At 39.5% G+C, this 20316-nt stretch overlaps 2 protein-coding genes across 8 annotated transcripts in view; one reads left to right on the forward strand and one right to left on the reverse strand.

Moving 5' to 3' along the window:
- Positions 1-11952, forward strand: part of LRRIQ4 (leucine rich repeats and IQ motif containing 4) — a 25268-nt gene extending 13316 nt beyond the window's left edge. For 3 of the 6 annotated variants that reach the window (XM_009239533.4, XM_054552968.2, XM_054552970.2), the window contains exons 3-6: positions 3025-3198; positions 4741-4879; positions 7208-7404; positions 11699-11952. In XM_009239533.4, the coding sequence (XP_009237808.3) occupies positions 3025-3198; positions 4741-4879; positions 7208-7404; positions 11699-11851 (663 nt within the window). In that variant the 3' untranslated portion in view covers positions 11852-11952. The remainder of the gene's footprint in view (positions 1-3024; positions 3199-4740; positions 4880-7207; positions 7405-11698) is intronic. The other 3 variants (XM_054552971.2, XM_054552972.2, XM_054552973.2) reach the window with 1 other exon arrangement.
- Positions 11953-12465: 513 nt separating this feature from the next.
- Positions 12466-20316, reverse strand: part of LRRC31 (leucine rich repeat containing 31) — a 32384-nt gene continuing 24533 nt past the window's right edge. For both annotated transcript variants that reach the window (XM_063722325.1, XM_024245022.3), the window contains one exon: positions 12466-14503. In XM_063722325.1, coding sequence (XP_063578395.1) covers positions 14172-14503 — 332 coding nt within the window. In that variant the 3' untranslated portion in view covers positions 12466-14171. The remainder of the gene's footprint in view (positions 14504-20316) is intronic.

Below are 20316 nucleotides of genomic sequence, written 5' to 3' on the forward strand. Positions count from 1 at the left end.
GCACAAGTCAAACTGCACTGAAATGTAGACATGTTAAATATTATTGTATTGAACATGACAATCTCTATGTACCAGTGCTTTTTCCTCTTCAGTTATTCTGATGGGTTGTGTGTGTGTGTGTGTGCATTTGTCCTCCCTTCTCAATTTCCTCTCATGCTAATACCACCTTCCAATGCATTTCTCTCCTTAATGAAACATGGCCTTTAAGTCAGCTCATTATCTCTCCCTCCCCAAAGACTCAACTCATGGGTTACTAGCTCTTAAAGCCTAACCAGTAGCTTCTACTTGCCTGTGTGCATGCAAAAAATATCTGATTTTCAATGTGTACCTAGATGGATTTTATTTGTAGAGTATACTTCTATTAAAGGAGAAAACCAGGCCACGTGTGGTGGCTCACGCCTGTAATCACAACACTTTGGGAGGATGAGGCAACTGGATCAACTGAGGTCAGGAGTTTGAGACCAGCCTGGCCAACATGGCGAAACCCCACCTCTACTAAAAATACAAAAATTAGTCAGGCATCGTGGTGGGCACCTGTAATCCCAGCTACTCGGGAGGTTGAGGCAGGAGAATCGCTTGAACCCAGGAGGTAGAGGTTGCAATGAGCCAAGATTGTACCATTGCACTCCAGCCGAGGCAAGAAGAGTGAAACTCCGTCTCAAAAAAAAAGAAAGAAAAAAAGAAAAAGGAAAAAAAAATGTACCAGATCCCAAAATGGCTATATGTCAATTATAGTGTCATCAGTAATTGTCCTCATCTAATGCTCTACAGATTTTCTATACATCTAGATTTCTTCTCATTATACTTTACTATGACGATGATGAAACTAACTACTGGATCTTAAATACCCCCCAAAAAATTTTTTGAACATTCATTGTGCTTTGAAAAAGAAAAGCTAAGCTTTTATGAGTTAAGTCAACAGCAATAAGAATGAAATTTCTAGGTTATAATAGAATGGTTAGATTGAAAAATCTTTTTTCATTGTTTTGGACTGCACAGAATGCAGGCATTTTGTATTGAAGAGATCTAAGTGCTTGATGAAGAATTTTGAAATAGCCAAAGAGGAAAGCTTAAACATCAGTTTCTCCAAAGATTGACTTCATCTAATTAAAATAAATAGGTAAATAAATAAAACTGGAAAACTGTTACAGCATTTTTAGGAAAATGAGTCCTTACTCTACACAAAAAAGAGAAAAATGCATTATGGAAGATTCCAAGTATGTGAAACTTTTACAGATAGGTTGTCCTACAGTGAACTTTCTTTTTTCTCCAACTGTAAGTGACCCATTCACCAATTACCTGTCTATTCCACCCATCCATAGAGAGGTGGGGATGGGAGTGGCTCAGCTGAGCTCTAGCCAGAATGAAAGTAGGGTCGCTGACCAGGGAATGGATGGGAAGAATGCCCATGGGCTCAAGCAGGGAACTGTGGGGAAGGATTTCCCAGTTAGGAATTAAGCCAGATAAAGGAACATATGAGTTAAGGAGCTGTTGAGCTATATAGCTGGGATTTTTTTCTACGAGAAAATAAGGCGTCTCTGTAACACAGTCAATAGGGTGATTGTCACATATTTTAAGAATGAGATTTTTTCGCCGGGTGCGGTGGCTCATGCCTGTAATCTCAGCACTTTGGGAGGCCTAGGCGGGCGGATCACGAGGTCAGGAGATCGAGACCATCCTGGCTGACACGGTGAAACCCCGTCTCTACTAAAAATACAAAAAATTAGCCGGGCATGGTGGCAGGCGCCTGTAGTCCCAGCTACTCGGGAGGCTGAGGCAGGAGAACGGTGTGAACCTGGGAGGCAGAGCTTGCAGTGAGCCGAGATCGCGCCACTGCACTCCAGCCTGGGCTACAGAGCGAGACTCCGTCTCAAAAAAAAAAAAAAAAAAAAAAGAGATTTTTTTCCCATGTGGTTCCCATGGTCCAGAAAGAAACCGATAGACGGACATAACGGTGAAGCTGATTTTGGCTGTACTAAAGTAGGAAATCTGATGATTAGAAGTAGCCATAGAAGATAATGAGCTTTTCTTCACAGGAGGTGGTGTTTAGATACAACTGGATGGCTCACTATAGAAAGTATGCAACCACTGTATTAGAAGGTTGAAATAGAGAACCTTCTTAAGGCCTTCCAGCCCTGAAAGTGTGGCACTCTGTGAAATGCCGACCCAGTTCCCACACAGGGTACACAAGCCTGGGTATTCACTGAAAAGCAGAACATGACACGATAGGATCATAATGGAGTTCCCTGAACACTGATTAGAAATGGTGTGAATATATGTTTGCCTCCAACTGAGAGTTCAACTGAAGTTTCAAAATTATTAAAGCCTTTTAGGATGAAGAGTCATATCACTAAATTTATTAGTTCCAATAACTGAATTTATAATGAATATTATTATTGCAATATTACACATAACTTTAGTATTTTTCTTTGTATAGTGTCAAGCAGTTGCCACACTACAGTCCATAAATGGCAAGAACATAGGTTAAAAATTGCTCCAATTTTTTTTTTTTGAGACAGATTCTCGCTCTGTCGCCCAGGCTGGAGTGCAGTGGCACAATCTCGGCTCACTGCAACCTCCGCCTCCCACATTCCAGAGATTCCCCTGCCTCAGCCTCCCGAGTAGCTGGGATTGTAGGCACCTGCTACCACGCCCAGCTAATTTTTGTATTTTTTAGTGGAGACAGGGTTTCGCCATGTTGGCCAGGCTGGTCTTGAACTCCTGACCTCAGGTGATCCACTGGCCTTGGCCTCCCAAAGTGCTGGGATTAAAGGCATAAACCACCGCGCCCAGCCACAAAAAATTGCTTCAGTTTAAAGTGGTGCATAAAAGTGAAATCAGAGACTTTAGATCTACAAGTATAAATACTGTAATGCAGATATGTGCACAAATTTTTCATCAGTAGGAGAGGCTAAGTTACTCCACTTGTTTAGCAGTCTGCCTCAAAACCAAAAGCCCAATTTATCTCTGCTGACTGTTAAAAATAATCTTGACCTGAAACTTATCTTTTTGGAATACTTCTAGTTACCTTCAGAATTGGGCTCACTTTCAAAACTGAAGATACTTGGACTAACAGGAAATGAGTTCCTTTCCTTTCCGGAGGAAGTCCTTTCTTTAGCGTCTTTAGAGAAATTATACATGGGGCAAGACCAGGGATTCAAACTTACCTATGTGCCAGAACACATTAGGAAACTGCAGGTAAGCCTCCCCAAATGAGCAGGCTAAGAAGCACCTGCCACTGCCTCTTAAATTGGCTGAAACTGAGAAAATATGAGGTCTCCACAGGCTGGATGTAGAATCATCCATACTAGATTTCCAGCTTCAGACAAGCAATCATTTTTACATTTTGAGGTTTCCACTGTCCGTGAACAACTCTTCAACATTTCATTGTGATTGCTGTTGGATATGTCCTGCCATACTTCTTTTCACTGTGTGATTTGGTGTGTTTCATTTACAGAAATTGGGTCATAACTCTTCCCATTTAATTTCCACTTTTTATAAGTAGCCCCCGAAAACTGGACTATTTTGAAGTTAAAGAGTATCATACAAGAGTGACATGCTGGGAGCCTACATTTTGGTGCCCAGGATTTCCTGTAAGGGGAAGTGTGACCTCTCTCCCTGACTGGAAAAGGGAAATCATGTTGCACCAGCTTCCTGGATCTGCAGGGCTGTGAGAAATACTTGCAAAGCAACAGGATAACTTCATTCAAAGTAGCCATACTAGGGTGTCTTCATATATTCATTCTTTAAAGAACTGTTATTTTTTTTTCATGTTCCTATTGCTGCACTTTTTTTTTTGACAGAGTTTCACTCTTGTTGCCCAGGCTGGAGTGCAATGGCTCACTGCAAGCTCCACCTCCCAGGTTCAAGCGATTCTCCTGCCTCAGCTTCCCAAATAGCTGGGATTATAGGCGCCCACCACCACACCTGGCTAATTTTGTATTTTTAGTAAAGACGGGGTTTTGCCATGTTGGCCAGGCTGGTCTCAAACTCCTGACCTCAGGTGATCCACCTGCCTCGGCCTCCCAAAGTGCCAAGATTGCAGGCATAAGCCACGCATCTGACCTGCTGCACTCTTAATGATGATAAAGTAGGCGTGGGCCACCACATAACCCCAGTCATGCAATGCCATGCACAGCATAGGTAGTCCTCACTATGACATAGTGTGTCTATTACTAATTCTCCATTCCTTTGCCCTGTGTTCATAGAACACCTTTCATCATCTTTTCCTTTGTACCTGTCATGCCACAATCTTAGAGTGAAGTACAAACATTAGATTTTTGCCCAGTGAAGTTGAAAATAGTTATTTTGAATACATTCAAACCCATTCCCTGTGCATTTTGGCTACTTTCACTGCAGCAATATTGGGTTGATAGTTGAGGCAATTATCATTCTGTAGCAACTGCCACAGATAATTAGCTATTAAAAAGGAGTTAATGATAAATGTAGTTAAATTATTCAAATTATTTTTTCATAAAGTTCTGGTGAAACAAATAAGCACTAGATGTCTGTAGTCTCTTTTCCCTGCATAAATGGAAACTAAGTCTAATGGATTTACTCAAAAATAATTTTATGTCTTGATGATGGTCCTTTAGACATGCTTTTTCCCTTTAACCCAATGCATAATTTCCTCATTGAAAGTGAAAAAAAAAAAAAAATGCGTGGGCACCCACAGGTGATTCTGGTTATTATAATTAATTAATCAAGGTATATTATTATGGTACACTCATGTTATTTCAGAGTCTCAAAGAGCTATATATAGAGAACAATCATCTGGAGTACCTGCCCATATCCTTGGGGTCAATGCCTAACCTAGAAGTTCTTGACTGCCGGCACAATTTGCTTAAGCAACTTCCAGATGCCATTTGCCAAGCACAAGGTGAGGAAACTTGGTAGATTCACAGCCTAGCAGGGTTTGTGGCCAGCATTTCCCATGGCGAGTGGCTTCCTTGCTTTGCTAAAGACTGATCTCAGTGTTCAGAGAACTGAGTCTATCCCATTACTTCCTTGCAGGGCTCACTTAGCGACATGGGGGAGGCCAGGTGTCCTGATTAGTATAGCTAAGAGTCTTGCAAAGGCAGTTAAGTCATTTATTAAAATGGAAAAGTAAATAGCAACTGCTAAGAAAATTAGCATTCACCCATACATTTATTACACTACCAACAATAATTTACTGTACACTTACTACATGCCAGAATTTGGAGTTGGGATCCTGCAGTAAATTTCATCTAGGTCACTGAGTCACTTGAATAAAAGAAAAAGTATTGGCCCAGAGTGGTGAAATTAGCAGGGGACTTTCTTGGAGCTACATAATTGACCTGGAAAACTATATATGATTCCTATTTAAATAGCCAAATATTTTCCACTACACTAAGCCATTCTTTGTCTGTACATTCATCCATCCACTTAACATGCTTTGGCTGAGCACCCACTGGGACCAGATTTTAAATGTTTCTTTTTTTTTTTCTGAATCCTAGGCTTATGCACATGTTTTCAAACTATGGCTATTCTTTTTTTTTTTTTTTTTAAGACAGAGTCTCGCTCTGTCGCTCAGGCTGGAGTGCAGTGGCGCAATCTCGGCTCCCTGCAAACTCCACCTCCCGGGTTCATGCTATTCTTCTGCCTCAGCCTCCTGAGTAGCTGGGACTACAGGCGCCCGCCACCACGCCCGGCTAATTTTTTTTTTAGTAGAGACGGGGTTTCACTGTGTTAGCCAGGATGGTCTCGATCTCCTGACCTCGTGATCTGCCCACCTTGGCCTCCCAAAGTGCTGGAATTACAGGCGTGAGCCACCATGCCCGGCCCAAACTATAGCTATTCTTTAATGAAAAAAGAATGAAGAGATATTAGAGTGGAAGCTGATGCCTACTCATAAGACATTCAAAAATTGGAGGCAAGGCCAGGCGCGGTGCTCACGCCTATAATCCCATCACTTTGGGAGGCCGAGGCGGGCAGATCACCTGAGGTTAGGAGTTCAAACCAGCCTGGCCAACATGGTGAAACCCCATCTCTACTAAAAATACAAAATTAGCTGAGTGTGATGGCACGTGCCTGTAATCCCAGCTACTTGGGAGGCTGAGGCAGGAGAATTGTTTGAATCCGGGAGGCAGAGGTTGCAGTGAGCTGAGATTGCACCACCACACTCCAGCCTGGCAACAGGGCGAGACTCTGTTTTAATAAAAATAAAAAAATTAAAAAAAAAAAAAGAAAAAAAAATGGAGGCAAGGGGTTGTAGGCAGTACTCCTTAGTAATGCTCTTGATGATAAATTTTTATCCTGTCCTTGGTCCCTGGAGGAGTGAAATATTCTCAAAATTTTTCAGTGTTTTCTATTTTTCTCTCTCTAATATTTATGGACACTGGCTTCAACAACTTTGAATTGTTATAAAGAAGTTGTAGGCCAGGCGCGGTGGCTCACACCTGTAATTCCAGCACTTTGGGAGGCCGAGGCAGGCAGATCATGAGGTCAGGAGTTCGAGACCAGCCTAGCCAATACAGTGAAACCCCATCTCTACTAAAAATACAAAAATTAGCTGGGCTTGGTGTGGGTGCCTGTAATCCCAGCTACTCAGGAGAATGAGGCAAGGAGAATCACTTGAACCCGGGAGGCGGAGGTTGCACTGAACCGAGATCGCACCACTGCACTCCAGCCTCGGTGACAGAGCTAGACTCTGTCTCAAAAAAAAAAAAAAAAAAAAAAAAATTAGCCAAGTGTGGTGGCGTGCATCTGAAATCCCAGCTACTTGGGAGTCTGAGGTACTTGAATTGCTTCAACCTGGGAGGCAGAGGTTGTAGTGAGCCCAGATCATGCCACTGTACTCCAGCCTGGGCAACAAAGTGAGACTCTGTCTCAAAAAAAAAAAAAAAAAAAAAAAATCAATAGTCTGCTGACCTTAGGAACAGCAGGGTCTGAGAGTGATTTTTCCCAGTGGGCTGTCAGTTTCAGCTAAAAACTGTTGCTCTAAACAAACAAAACATTTGGAATATCTGGAGACTGAATTCTGTTCTCTTCATTTTGAGAAGGAGCAAACACAGAGCTAGAACTTTTATTAGATGGTAGAAAAAGTTTTGTCGGGTCTTGTGCATCCTTCCTCTCATTCCCTTTGCAAATGCAGAATTGGATCCCTCACCTCTGTGGACAGGATTAGGTGACAAGTTAATATTGTTTCTTCTAAGATTGATCCACCATTACAAAAAAATCTTTTCAGCTTTGAAAGAATTACAGCTGGAGGACAACTTGCTCACCCATCTTCCGGAGAATTTGGATTCCCTAGTGAATCTTAAGGTTCTGACACTGATGGACAATCCCATGGAAGAACCCCCAAAAGAAGTGTGTGCTGAAGGCAATGAGGCCATATGGAAATACCTCAAGGAAAACAGAAACAGGAATATAATGGCAACAAAGGTAAAATCAGCCCAGATTCTTGATAACAGTTGCTTTAGAGGGAGTCTAAAGGTAAACACAGTACAGATTATCCTGTGGAGCAACTCCTTACACCCTTGTCCTGCTTCTGAAAAGAGAAGTTACTTGGTAACTTTTATGTCCCCAGGGCTAAGTAAGAAGATTTTTAAATGTCAGCCCTAGCATTTTTGTCTTTTATGTCCCTTATTTCTTCGTCCAATAAGAAGCCAACAAATAGGCAAAGGAAACCAAAACTTCAACATTTCAAACAATCTAAAATTCTTGGACTATTTCATTGGAATGAAAAAAGCTTGTATTAACAAAAGCAGTAAAATAAGTTTAAAAAATTAGAAATGAAAGCATTTATAGATGAGAGGCTGAGCCCAGGGTTCTGAGCTGCCATTAATAAGGATCAAAGGGCTGAGATCCTTGTAATGCTGCTCTAGCCCTTTGAGCCCATGGAGATGTAGGACAGGTCTGGAATGTGTCCACTTCAGCCAGTGTTCTTTATTCTCCAACTGGCCCAAGTCCCCATCATCTCATAGCCAGATAACTACATAAGCCCTCTGACTAGTGTCCCTGCTTCCATGCCAGCTCCCCTACAACATACCTTCTGCTCAGCAGTTGCACTGATGCTCCACTGAAATTGGCAATCCTCCATTACACTCAGAGTAAGAGTTAAGTCTTCAGTCCATAAAACCACCTCTCAATAGCCCTCAACCCTATCAGACCTAATGTCCTCCCTTTTATGATAAATCTTTTGTGATACCTTTTTTACTATTCCAAAATAAATTCAGAGATAATAAAAATGTACAAAAGGACATAATTTTAATCAAAATAATGCCTGAGTTGCAATTTAAAGGAGAAAGAAAAGTAATGTATATACAAATATATATTTCAGGCCTGGCGCGGTGGCTCTCGCCTGTAATCCCAGCACTTTGGGAGGCTGAGGCGGGTGGATCACTTGAGGTCAGGAGTTCGAGATCAGCCTGACCAACATGGTGAAACCCTGTCTCTACTAAAAATACAAAAATTAGCTGGGCATGGTGGTGCGTGCCTGTAATCCCAGCTACTCTGGAGGCTGAGGCAGGAGAATCGCTTGAACCCAGGAGGAGGGGGTTACAGTGAGCCTAGATCGTGCCACTGCACTCCAGCCTGGGCAACAGCTGTCTCAAAAAATAAATGATTAAATTATTTCAATGTGTATATGCTCAGGATGGATTACACTTGAAAGAATGAAAGTTGTGGTTCTTAACTGAATACTTCCTAAAAGCATTTTGAAAAACTGTACACCCTCTTGCACGTTCTTAAAATGATATTTAACATTGTTGGCCACAAGTTTAAATCATTGCAAAGGATGTAATTTCCAGTGAATTTTAAATGTTGACATTTTAAAATAGAGCTGTTAGATCAATATTTTAAATGTATCCAGTGGAAACTGAATATCATTATGATTTGTCAACACCAATTTACAAATACTCAAACAAGTTATTATTTTATAGGCAGAATTTTTATATCATATTCCTTTTCTTCTTAAACATGTACTTCCATTCTACTTTCCCCTCAAAATTGATCCTAAGGTTATACATACATATACACATATAAGTCTTTCATAGATTGCTCTTTTGTACTTCTAGGCAACAAAAATATTTATATAAATTAAATTTTAAAAATTTAAAAATGTATATACATTACAACTATTAGTAGTATAAAATCACCTAAAACAACATAAAATTTCTTACAAATTTTAATAATTATTAGACATATAGGATTTTTTAGAACAGTGTACCAATATGAGAGGGTTTTTTTAGCATAGTTTATATATTCATGCATAAATATTGATGATTATTAGAATAACACAGGGTTGATTATAGATTCTACTCCTGTTTCTCATTTTACAGATGAAAGCCTTGAAAAACCTTGTTTACGTAGATGAGTTAATGAGAACAGAAGAAGCTTTTTTTGCCTGTAATGTTTTATTTTTAAAAAACTATGCTTCATGCATCTCTGAGCTTCTTCCAGATTTATATCCCCCAAATCGATAGCAGGTCTTAGCTGACATGTCAACTAGGCTTCCCTTATTTTTTCTTGAAGGTAGAATTAGAAACCACCTGTCTTGCAAAAGGATTGGTTAACCAGTCCCTAGAGTCATTCATTTTCTCATCAACACTTGTACTTTGAATTGTCTTTTTCTTTGTGTGTGTGTGTGTGTGTGTGTGTGTGTGTGTGTGTGTGTGTCTGTGTCCTAATGATTTTTGGAGTCCAGGGCAATGCACCATAGTAAGATTCAGGTGGGTGCAAGCTATGCCCTTCCTCTGTGGAGCACCAAAGGGGCAACTGGGATGGGGGATCTGCAGTTATGTTCTCGGGATGATTTTAGGAAGGGTACATATGGAAGTTGAAGCTCAGGAAATGGACTGTCTTCAACCTATCCATGCCTGCACACCATTGGAAAGGCTTTGTAGACCAGGGTACAGGCCACACAATTGAAGACTGCTTAACCTTAAGACAACAAAAAGCCCCATAAATTTCCAAAATGCCTCTAGAGAGCAGTGCTGTTCCCTGGATCCCAATTGGTCTGCTGTTTTCACTCCCCATCTCCTCTTTCCTACTCTCACTGGACTTCAGTCACAAGCAGATCCCTGGTGTTCTTCCAAGGACCAAGCGTGTTCCTGGCTCAGGGCCTTAACACTGGCTCTTCCTGTGCCCAGAGATGCTTCCCCCAGATACGGGCAAGATTCTGGCCCTCACTTCATTCCATCTCTGCTTACGTTCTCTTATCAGAGAGCCCTTCCTTGATCCACCTTATATAAAACAGCACGCCCCCAGCCACCTCTTTCATTTCTTCATTCATTCAACAAACATTATTGAGCTTCTACTATGCACCAGACACTGTTCTAAGCATTGAGATACATCAGTGAACAAAACAAATATTTATGTCCTCACAGTACTTAAAATCTAGTAGGAGGGAAATAAAAGCATGAAATATAAAACATAAAATTAAATACTATGTTAGAGAGTGCTACTGTTAAAAAAAAAAAAAAAAAGGTTAGCCTAAGGGGAACTGAAATTGCCAGTAGTGTGTGGAGGTGGGGAAGTGGTTGATTTAAATAAGATTGTCAGAGTAGGCCTCATTGAAAATATGACAGTCTTAGCTTAGGCTGCCACAACAAAACACCATAGAACAGGCGGCTTAAACAACGGAAATGTATTTTCTCACAGTTCTGGAGGCCGGAAGTCTAAGGTCAGAGTATCAGCATGATTGGAGTCTGGTGAAGGCCCTCTTCCTGGCCTGTAGAAGCTGACTTCTCCCTGTGTCTTCATACGACAGAAAGAGAGAGAGAGATTGCACTAGAGAGTGCTAACTCTCTGATGTCTCTCCTTATAAGGCCACTAATCGCATCATGAGGACCCTGCCGTTATGACCTCATCTAAATCTAATCATCTCCCCAAAGCCCCTTCTCCAAATTCATTCACACTGGGGATTAGGGCTTCAACATATGAATTTGGGGCAACACAGTTCAGTCCGTAGCAATGACAATCGAGCAAATCCTTGAAGGAGCGGAGGGGTGAGCCATCTGAATACTGAGAAGAGTTCCAGGCAAAGAAAGCAGTGAATATACAGGCCCTGAGTCACAACTGTGCCTGTGTGTCTGAGCAGGGAGGAGGCCCGCACGGCTGGAGCAGAGGGAGCCAGGGAAAGGGCAGTTAAGAGGTTAGAGGGGTCAGGATTGGGGAGGCAGATCAGAGAAGGCCTTGTAAGCCATATAAGGACTTCGGCTAATATTCAGAGAAAAATGGGGAGCCACGGGACAAGTCTGCTGCTAGAGGAGGAGGGAATAGGATCCAGGGAACAAGTGAGGGCTGGCTTTAGGCAGGAGCACAGACAGCCCAGTAAGGAGCGGGAAGGCAGGGCATAGGCATTCAGATCCCCTCACCATGCGCGGTCACTCTCCATAGCACTCATCACCGTCTGACAAATTGAACATTCATGTGTTTATTTTTTACTGTCTCTTCCCTCACTGGAATGTGAGCTGCATAAAGTTGAGACAGTTATTTCTCTGCTGTTGCCCAAAAGTCTAGAACAGGCCCTGGCACATAAAAACAATAAATGCATTTTTTAAAAAATTTGTCTGAATGCCTGGCCAATTGAGAAAGATAGAAAGTAAAATTTAGAGTTCTAATCACATCCCATTCTCCACGTCTTCAAGACCACGTATCAGAATAAAGAGATTTAACAATTTCCAGTTCATTGTGATACCAGCCGATGCTGAATTTGGGTTTATCTTGTTTTCAGATTCAGGCATGGTGGCGTGGAATAATGGTACGGAAAGGATTTGGGAAATTCGGTGAACTACTAAAACCACGAAAGAAAGGAAAGATCTCTCCAAAAGATAAGAAAGGAAAGAAGGATGTAAAAGGAAAACCAGGAAAGGGAAAAAAGAAATAATCCTGTAAATTGATAAATTGGGGTAATGGACCTTGATGGATTAAGAAGGCAAAATATCTAGGAATTAGATGCCTACTACATTAAAATTATTCATAAAATTACATTTATGTGTAAAAATAAGTGATTCTTACTTTTACTGAAATATTTATGGATAAAATGATATAACACCTTGGAATTGCTTCTAAATAATATGGGAGGGGGAGGGGAAAGTGGGTAGGAATACAAATGAAACAAGATTGGCCATACATTGATAACCGTAGAGTAAGGTGATGAGTACACAGGGGTTCTTTATACTATTTGCCCACTTTTATTTATTTATTTATTTTAAGACAGGATCTCACTCTGTTGCCCAGGCTGGCATGCGGTGGTGCAATCTTGGGTCACTGCAACCTCCATTTCCCAGGTTCCAGCAATTCTCATGCCTCGGCCTTGCGAGTAGCTAGGACTACAGGTACATGCCACCACGCCTGGCTAACTTTTATATTTTTTTGGTAGAGATGGGGTTTCACCATGTTGGCCAAGCTGGTCTCGAACTCCTGACCTCAAGTGATCTGCCCGCCTTGGCCTCCCAAAGTGCTGGGATTACATGCATGAGCCACTGCACCCAGCCAGCCTACTTTTAAAACTTTTACTGTGAAATAATTACAGATTCACAGGAAATTCCAAAGAAATGTTTAGGTAGGTCCATGCACTACTCAGCCTCCCTCAACGCTGGCCTCTTTTATAACTATAGCACAATAACAAAACCAGAAGATTGACATTGGTACAATCAACAGCGCACTCATTTGTGTGTGTGTGTTTGTGTAATCCTATGCAATTTTGTCACATATAGTTTTGTGCAGCCACCATCACAATCAAGGCACAGAATTGTTCCATTGCCACAAGTTTCCCTTGTGCTATTCCTCTGTAGCCATACCTACTGCCTACTCCTCTCCCAATGCCTAACTTGTTCTCCAGATCCATAATTGTATCATTTTAGGAATGTCACATAAATGGAAACACACAGTTTGTAACTGGGATTGGCTTTTTTATTCAGCCTAATCCACCTGAAGTCTATCGAACTGGGGGCATGTATCAGTGGTTTGTTCCTTTCTGTTGCTGAGGAGTATTCCATAGTCCCACAGTTTGTTTAACCTTTCACTCATTGTTTCCAGTTTTTTTGCTATTGTGAACAAAGCTGCTATGAACATTCATGCACAGGTTTTTGCATATGCATACATACTCATGGAATTCATGGGAATGCTCACGGTATTCATGGTATTCTTTTATATCATGTAACCCAAAATATCCCCTTTACATCATTCAAAACCTCCTCATCCTGAAAACCTTTTAATTTGGAGTAGTGTTGATTTTACATTTGCATGTCTTTCAGGCAGTGATTGCAATACTAATTATTAGTGTAGTAGAAGAAAGCAAAACATAATTTGACTAGAGCTTGTCAGAATAGAAATGTGTAGACAAACATCTCTGCCATGCAATGACTTTCATGCTCTAGCAAAAGAAAATCAAAAATTTCAAAAATAGTTAGAGCATTAATGACAAAACTGTCATTAATGAACGAAATTAGTTTTATGAAGCAAATTCCACTTCAAAGAAATGCCTGGAGGCAATATGTTAACAATTTTTTTAAACAATAAAAGGTTTTAATTTATTCTAACAAGATGTGTTTTTCATACTGGGTTTTAAATTTTTAATCACTTTTTACTAAGATTTATATGTCAGTGACTATCATTACTGTTCATGGTTTATATCTGAGATAAAAGGCACCAGAATATAAAATAATAAACCATAGAAGAGTACACTTTCTGATAAAAACCTACATAGACTACATTAAGATACATACAGTAATAGTACGATACATGAAACTATTAGACAGCTAGTGCCTTTCACATTAGAATTACACACACACACCCCTTTACATTTAGAACATTTAACTTGTAGGAAAAGAAGAGGCAAAACATTTCTGGGCAAGAGAAAAGCAGTTGCAGTACCAAAATCTAAACAGTTTTGGCAAGGCTTCTAAACAGCAAATGAACTAATTATATATCCAAAACAAATCCATTGAAAAATGCCATTTTTGTTTCATAAGACAGAGAATAATGGCATGCTCATATTAGATATTTTATACATACATATATATATATATATATATATATATATATATATATATATATATATATATATATATTTACAAAGCTCTTGTAATAGAAGTCCCATTAAACGGCCCAGAAGTTGAAATTCAGTTCATGACTCTGGAATTCGTTCATGTTCTTTTCCTTCGGAGAATGGTTTGTAGCTCAGCAGGACAAGGGAAATCAGTTTACTGAAACCTACCATGGTCAAAACGAATGCTTCTTTTTTTATCTTGGTCAAAGCATTCTAGTTCTTCCTCCTGTGAAGCTGGGAGAATCCATCTTTTCATTCCTATCTCAGTGATCTGAGGAAGCTTGGTCACAGCATATAACAAGTGTCTAAACCATTGTCCACAATCTCGAAAATTTGATGGTCGAAGGCTAATATCCAGCTCGATTAGCTCTTTGAGGAACCGCACGTTTTGGCAGAACATGGTCCACCCTGCATCACAGATGCTGTCATTGTAGCTCAGGTCCAGCTTTTGCAGTTTGGCCAGATGACCCGTCTGTATGACCGATGCTGGAAAACAAAATCACTCTAAATGCTAACATACAAGAATACTGTCTGCCATGGCTATTCCCATTTCCCATAACACTATCTCCAGGAATAGTAATGACAAGATTAGTAATTAGTAATGATTTGTTATTAGCAGCTTTATTCAGGACATCTGAAATTAGTAACAGATTTCCTCTCTGTACATCCCATCTACAACTTTTTTTATTTCTTTTTCCAAATCCCAACCCAATAACTTTTTTTTGTCAAGTTCCTGCTCTCTGTTCCACTGAAGTCCCAGCTCTTCCTACAGATTTTCTCTAATTAAATGTAAAGAGTGATGGCTCATTGGCTTTAACTAAGGACCATTTGTAAATAATCGTCTTGCTGCTTTAATTGCTCATTGTTCATTCATTCAGTACTTCTTCATCCAGCAATTATTTAAATGAGCACTTTCCATATGCAGAACATACCTGGATAATTTCCAATTCACCTTAGAGATCCCAATACACGTGAAAGTTTTCCCTTTGAATAGAACATATCAGTACTACCTACAATGGCACTTAAAATGATGACTAATGTACAATCTGAGCTATTTGATCAGAAAATAAGTAAGTTAAGGATGAAATAAAGACTTCTGTAAGAGGAGGCAGGAGAGATAACCAGGGAAAATGGGACATGCTTCCCTTTTCAACCAAACCCAGGAATGGATTGCAGAGATCAGGTGAGTTGTATAGAATCTTAGAGTTGCAAGGGATCTTGGAAGTCTCCTTATCCAGCCTCCTAATCAATAATCAGAGAGAAATCCTTTTCGCAGCCTCTTTAGTCATGACCACCACAATTCTGGCTGAACTGTTCTTTCAAGTTTGCCCCAGCATTATGGAGCAGCTCCTAGCAGGAGGAAGCCCTCCCACAGGGCCCCAATCTATCTTCTGGTGTCTTTCACCCAGTGCCCCCATCAGTCAGCTGAAACATTCAGCTCCTTCTTCCTCATGTCAGCCCTGCAGTGTTGGACAACAGCCAGGTCTCCCTCAAACTTTATCCCTCTAGGACTGAACATGCCCTGGTTTTTTCAGTCTTTCCTCACACGCATGGCTTTCAGATCAAGGAGGATGCTCCAACTGCATCACTTTCACTTGCCGACAGTTTGATTCCACAGTGAATTTGAGAACTCAGCCACCCATGCACACAACAGCTGCACTCTGTCTCTAGGTGTTCATGTCAGTGTGTGTCTCTCTTCCTTCCTGTCTCGCAACATTACTCATAATATTCTCAAGAACTAACTAAGTGTTAAAGACAATATGCATGTTTTTTCTCTTTTAAAAAATGTTGTATTATGGAAATTTTCAAACACAAAAAGTAGAGAGAATAGGAGAAAGTGGACCATCATGTACCCATCATTCAACTTCAACATTATCTTCATTACATCAATCTTGCCTCATCTAGTCCCCTTTCCTCTAATTTTTGTTTTTTAAAAACACATTTTAGGCCAGGCATGGTGGCTCACACCTGTAATACCAGCACTTTGGGAGGCCAAGGCGGGTGGATCACGAGGTCAGGAGTTCGAGACCAGCCTGGCCAAGATGGTGAAACCCCGTCTCTACTAAAAATACAAAAATTAGCTGGGCATGGTGGCAGGCGCCTGTAATCCCAGCTACTCAGGAGGCTGAGGCAGGAGAATCGCTTGAACCCGGGAGGTGGAGGTTGCAGTGAACCAAGATCGTGCCACTGCACTCTAGCCTGGGCGACAGAGCAAGACTCCGTCTCAGGAAAAAATAAAATAAAATACATAAATAAATAAATTTATTTTTTTGTTTGGATTTTATACCATGTGAGCACCCTATTTTATTATATTTTATTATTTTAGATTTATTACTTTTTTAAAAATCTAGGTAGGGGAAATGTAGGCCATGGTATACTCTTTATAGTTTACTATGTGAAAAAATAAATGCCATTAATTATTTTTAAAATGTATATAAGCTAGTGATTAACAAATTTTTAATGTTTCTATTAGAAAAAATATAAAAGTGGCAATTGCTAAAACCACATGTAGTAATACTTGCTTTTTGCTGCTGTTGTTGTTTTTGTTTTTTTGAGATGAAGTCTGCTCTGTTGCCCAGGCTGGAGTGCAATGGCGCAATCTCAGCTCACTGCAACCTCCATCTCCCGGGTTCAAGCGATCCTCCTGCCTCAGCCTCTTGAGTAGCTGGGATTACAGGCACCTGCCACCATGTCCAGCTAATTTTTGTACTTTTAGTAGAGACGGGGTTTCACCATGTTGGCCAGGCTGGTCTCAAACTCCTGACCTCAGGTGATCTACCTGCCTCGTCCTCTCAAAGTGCTGGGATTACAGGTATGAGCCACCATGCCTGGCCTGTAATACTTGTTATTGAGTAAAAATTCAAAGAAGGAAAATATACCCTGATAAAATGTAAAAGTTTAAATTTGACCTAAGAAAAAAACTGTCAGTAAAAATTAAGAAAAAATATACAATGGATGAAGACATGGTGAATAAAATTTGATGCAGACAAAAATAAAAAATATCTAATTGAAGAAGCAAATTTTAATTATAAACATTAAATAAAATAACTTAAATATATTTAATGGTGTCTAATTCAGAAAAATGAATAAATAAAAATCAAAAGCTTATTTTTTAGAAGACTCACAACATCAATAAACCCCTTGTGGTAGTCAGAATTCTAAATAGCCACCTTAAGATTTCCATTGTATCCCAGGACTGAATGTGGTAGATTTTGCTCCCAGGATTAGCTTAGGCTATATGACACACCTGACTTTAAGAAAGGGAGATTATCCATGTGGAGTTAACCTAATCACACGAGCCCTTTAAAAGCAGAGAGAATTTCCTCCTACTGCTGGCAGAAGAGGAAGGAAGTCACAGAAGTCAGAGAGATCTAAAGTGTGAAAGGCACGGACAATCCACTCCTGGCTTGAAAATGAGGGTCCATGTATCAAGGAATGTGGCTGGCCTCTAGTAGCTGACAGCAGCCCCCAGCTGAGAGCTAGCAAGAAAACAGGACCCTCAGTCCCATAGCTGCAAGGTCCTCGACTCTGTCAACAAGAATGAGCTTGAAAGTGGATTTATTCCTAGAGCCTTCAGATGAGAACTCAGCCTGGCTGACACCTTGATTTTAGTGTTGTAATACCCTACACAGAGAACCGACACAAGCTGTGCCAGACTTCTTACCTACAGAACTGTGAGCCGGGTGAGGGATGAGAAATTACTTAATGATGCATTATTCATTTGGGTGATGGTTACGTCAGCACCCCAGACTTCACCACTACAATATACCCATGGAACAAAACTGCACTGGTGCCCCTCACATTTCTATAAGCTTTTAAAAAGAACTGTGAACAAATACATGGATAGTGTTTTAATCCACAAATTAACATGTTACACAGCAACAGAAAACTAATACCTTTGGTCAGACTAGCCAAGAATAAAGAGGTAGAAGCACAAATTATCAATATCAGGAATGAGACAGGGGGTATCACTATGGGCAGTAAAAGGATAACAAGGAAACAACTTTATTTCCATAAATTCAACAACCTAAATGAAATGGGCCAATCTCTTAAAAGACACTATCAGAACTTGCTTAAGAAGAAATAGACAACTGGAATAGTCCTAGCTCTATTTTTTTTCTATCTCTATTTTTTAAATTGAATTCGTAATTTAAAATATCCCACAAAGAAAATTCCAAGTTTAGATGGCTTCAGTGGTGAATTCTGTGAAACAGTTGAGGAAGAAATAATACCAATTTTACACAATGTTTCTGGAAAATAAAAGAGGAAGGAACACTTCCCAACTCATTGTTTGAGGCTACCTATACCCTCATAACAAAGCCAGACAAAGACATTATAAGAAAAACAGTAGACTATTACCCCCTTGTGAACATACGCACAAATATCCTCAACAGAATATTAGCAAATAACATCTAACGCTATATAAACAAGATAATACATAATGACCATGACCAGGCTGATTTAACATTTAAAAATCAGTTAATATTATTAATTATTATCATTCATTATTATTATTAATATTAATGAACTATAAAGTTTTTTTAAATGCTCATCTTAATAGATGCAGAAAAATGTAATTTGACAAAATTCGTTATAAGAACTCTAGCAAATTAGGATTCCTTAACTTGATAAAGGGTAGCTACAAAAAAACCTATAGCTAACATCATACTTAATGGTGAAAAATGGAATGCTTTCCCCCTTAGCTTAGGGGACTGAGACTGGAAGCAAGGCAAGAATGTCTGCTCTCATCTCGTTCAACATCTGTTGGAAATCTAGCCAGCTAAATAACCAAGAAAAAGAAAGAAAAGATACACAGAGATAAAGAAATAAAACTGTCTCTAGGCTGGGCACAGTGGCTCACGCCTCTAATCCCAGCACTTTGGGAGGCCGAGGCAGGCAGATCACGAGGTCAGGAGATCGAGACCATCCTGACCAACATGGTGAAACCCCATCTGTATTAAAAATACAAAAACTAGCTGGGAGTGGTGACGTGTGCCTGTAGTCCCAGCTACTCGGGAGGCTGAGGCAGGAGAATCGCTTGAACCCAGGAGTCGAAGTTGTGGTGAGCCGAGATCATGCCACTGTACTCCAGCCTGGTGATAGAATGAGACTCCATCTCAAAAAAACAAACAAACAAAAAACAAAAAAAATACCTGTCTCTAATCATAGATGATATGATTGTCTATATAGAAAATCCTACAGAATCTACCAAAAATATCCTACAGCTAACAGATGAGTTTAGCAAGGTTGCAGTAAAATGTCAATATACAAAAATCAATTATATATCCACATAACATTGGGAATCTAAAATTAAACATCTTTTATAAGAGAACAAACATTAAATACTGAGATATAAATTTAACAAAATATAAAAACTAGAAAACACCAGTGAAAGAAATCAAAGAGTACTTAAATACAGAGATAGACTATGTTAATGGATTGGAATACTCAATATTGTTAAGATGTCATTTCTCCCTGAATTGATCTATAAATTCAATGTAATCCCAATAAAATTTCCAGATGGATTTTTAAAATAGATATTGACAATCTGATGCTAGCTTTAAATGGAAATGCTAAGTAACTAGAATAACCAAAACAATTTTGAAAAAGAACAAAGAATACTTATACTACTTCATTTCAAGACTTACTGTAAAGTTTCAGCAATCAAGACAGCATGATATTGGTAAAATAAGAGACACAGAGATCAATAGAACAGAACTGAGAGACCAGAAGTAGGCCATCACAAATATGGCCAATTGATTTTTCACAAAAATGTAAAGGCAAATCAATGGAGAATGGATAGTCTTTTCAGCTAATGGCACTCAAATAATTGGACAGTGATATGCAAAAACATTAACCTCTACCCATACCTCATACCTTGTATAAAAATTAACTCAAAATAGTTAATAGGTCAAAATATAAAAGGCAAATACAGAGCTTTAAGAAAAAAATATGGAAAAAATCTTTGAGAACTTAGATTTGCAAAACGCTCTAAGACGCAATACAAAAAAACTCTATTCATCAAATTAACAAATTGATAAATCTTTATCAAAACTGAAAGCTTTGCTCTGCAAAAAAACACTATCAAGAGAATGAAAATGCCAGTGGGACAGACCCAGAGAAAATAATAGCAAATTATATTTCTGATAAAGGACTTACTTGTATTCAGAAAAGTCTAAAAAACTCTCCAAACTCAATAAGAAAACAAACTCAATAAGAAAACTCTCAATAAGAAAACTCTCCAAACTCAATAAGAAAACAAACAATCCAATTTTTTAAATTAGGCAAAAGATTTAGAA

The sequence above is a fragment of the Pongo abelii genome, chromosome 2, assembly GCF_028885655.2.
Source record: "Pongo abelii isolate AG06213 chromosome 2, NHGRI_mPonAbe1-v2.0_pri, whole genome shotgun sequence".
NCBI classification, from domain to species: domain Eukaryota; kingdom Metazoa; phylum Chordata; class Mammalia; order Primates; family Hominidae; genus Pongo; species Pongo abelii.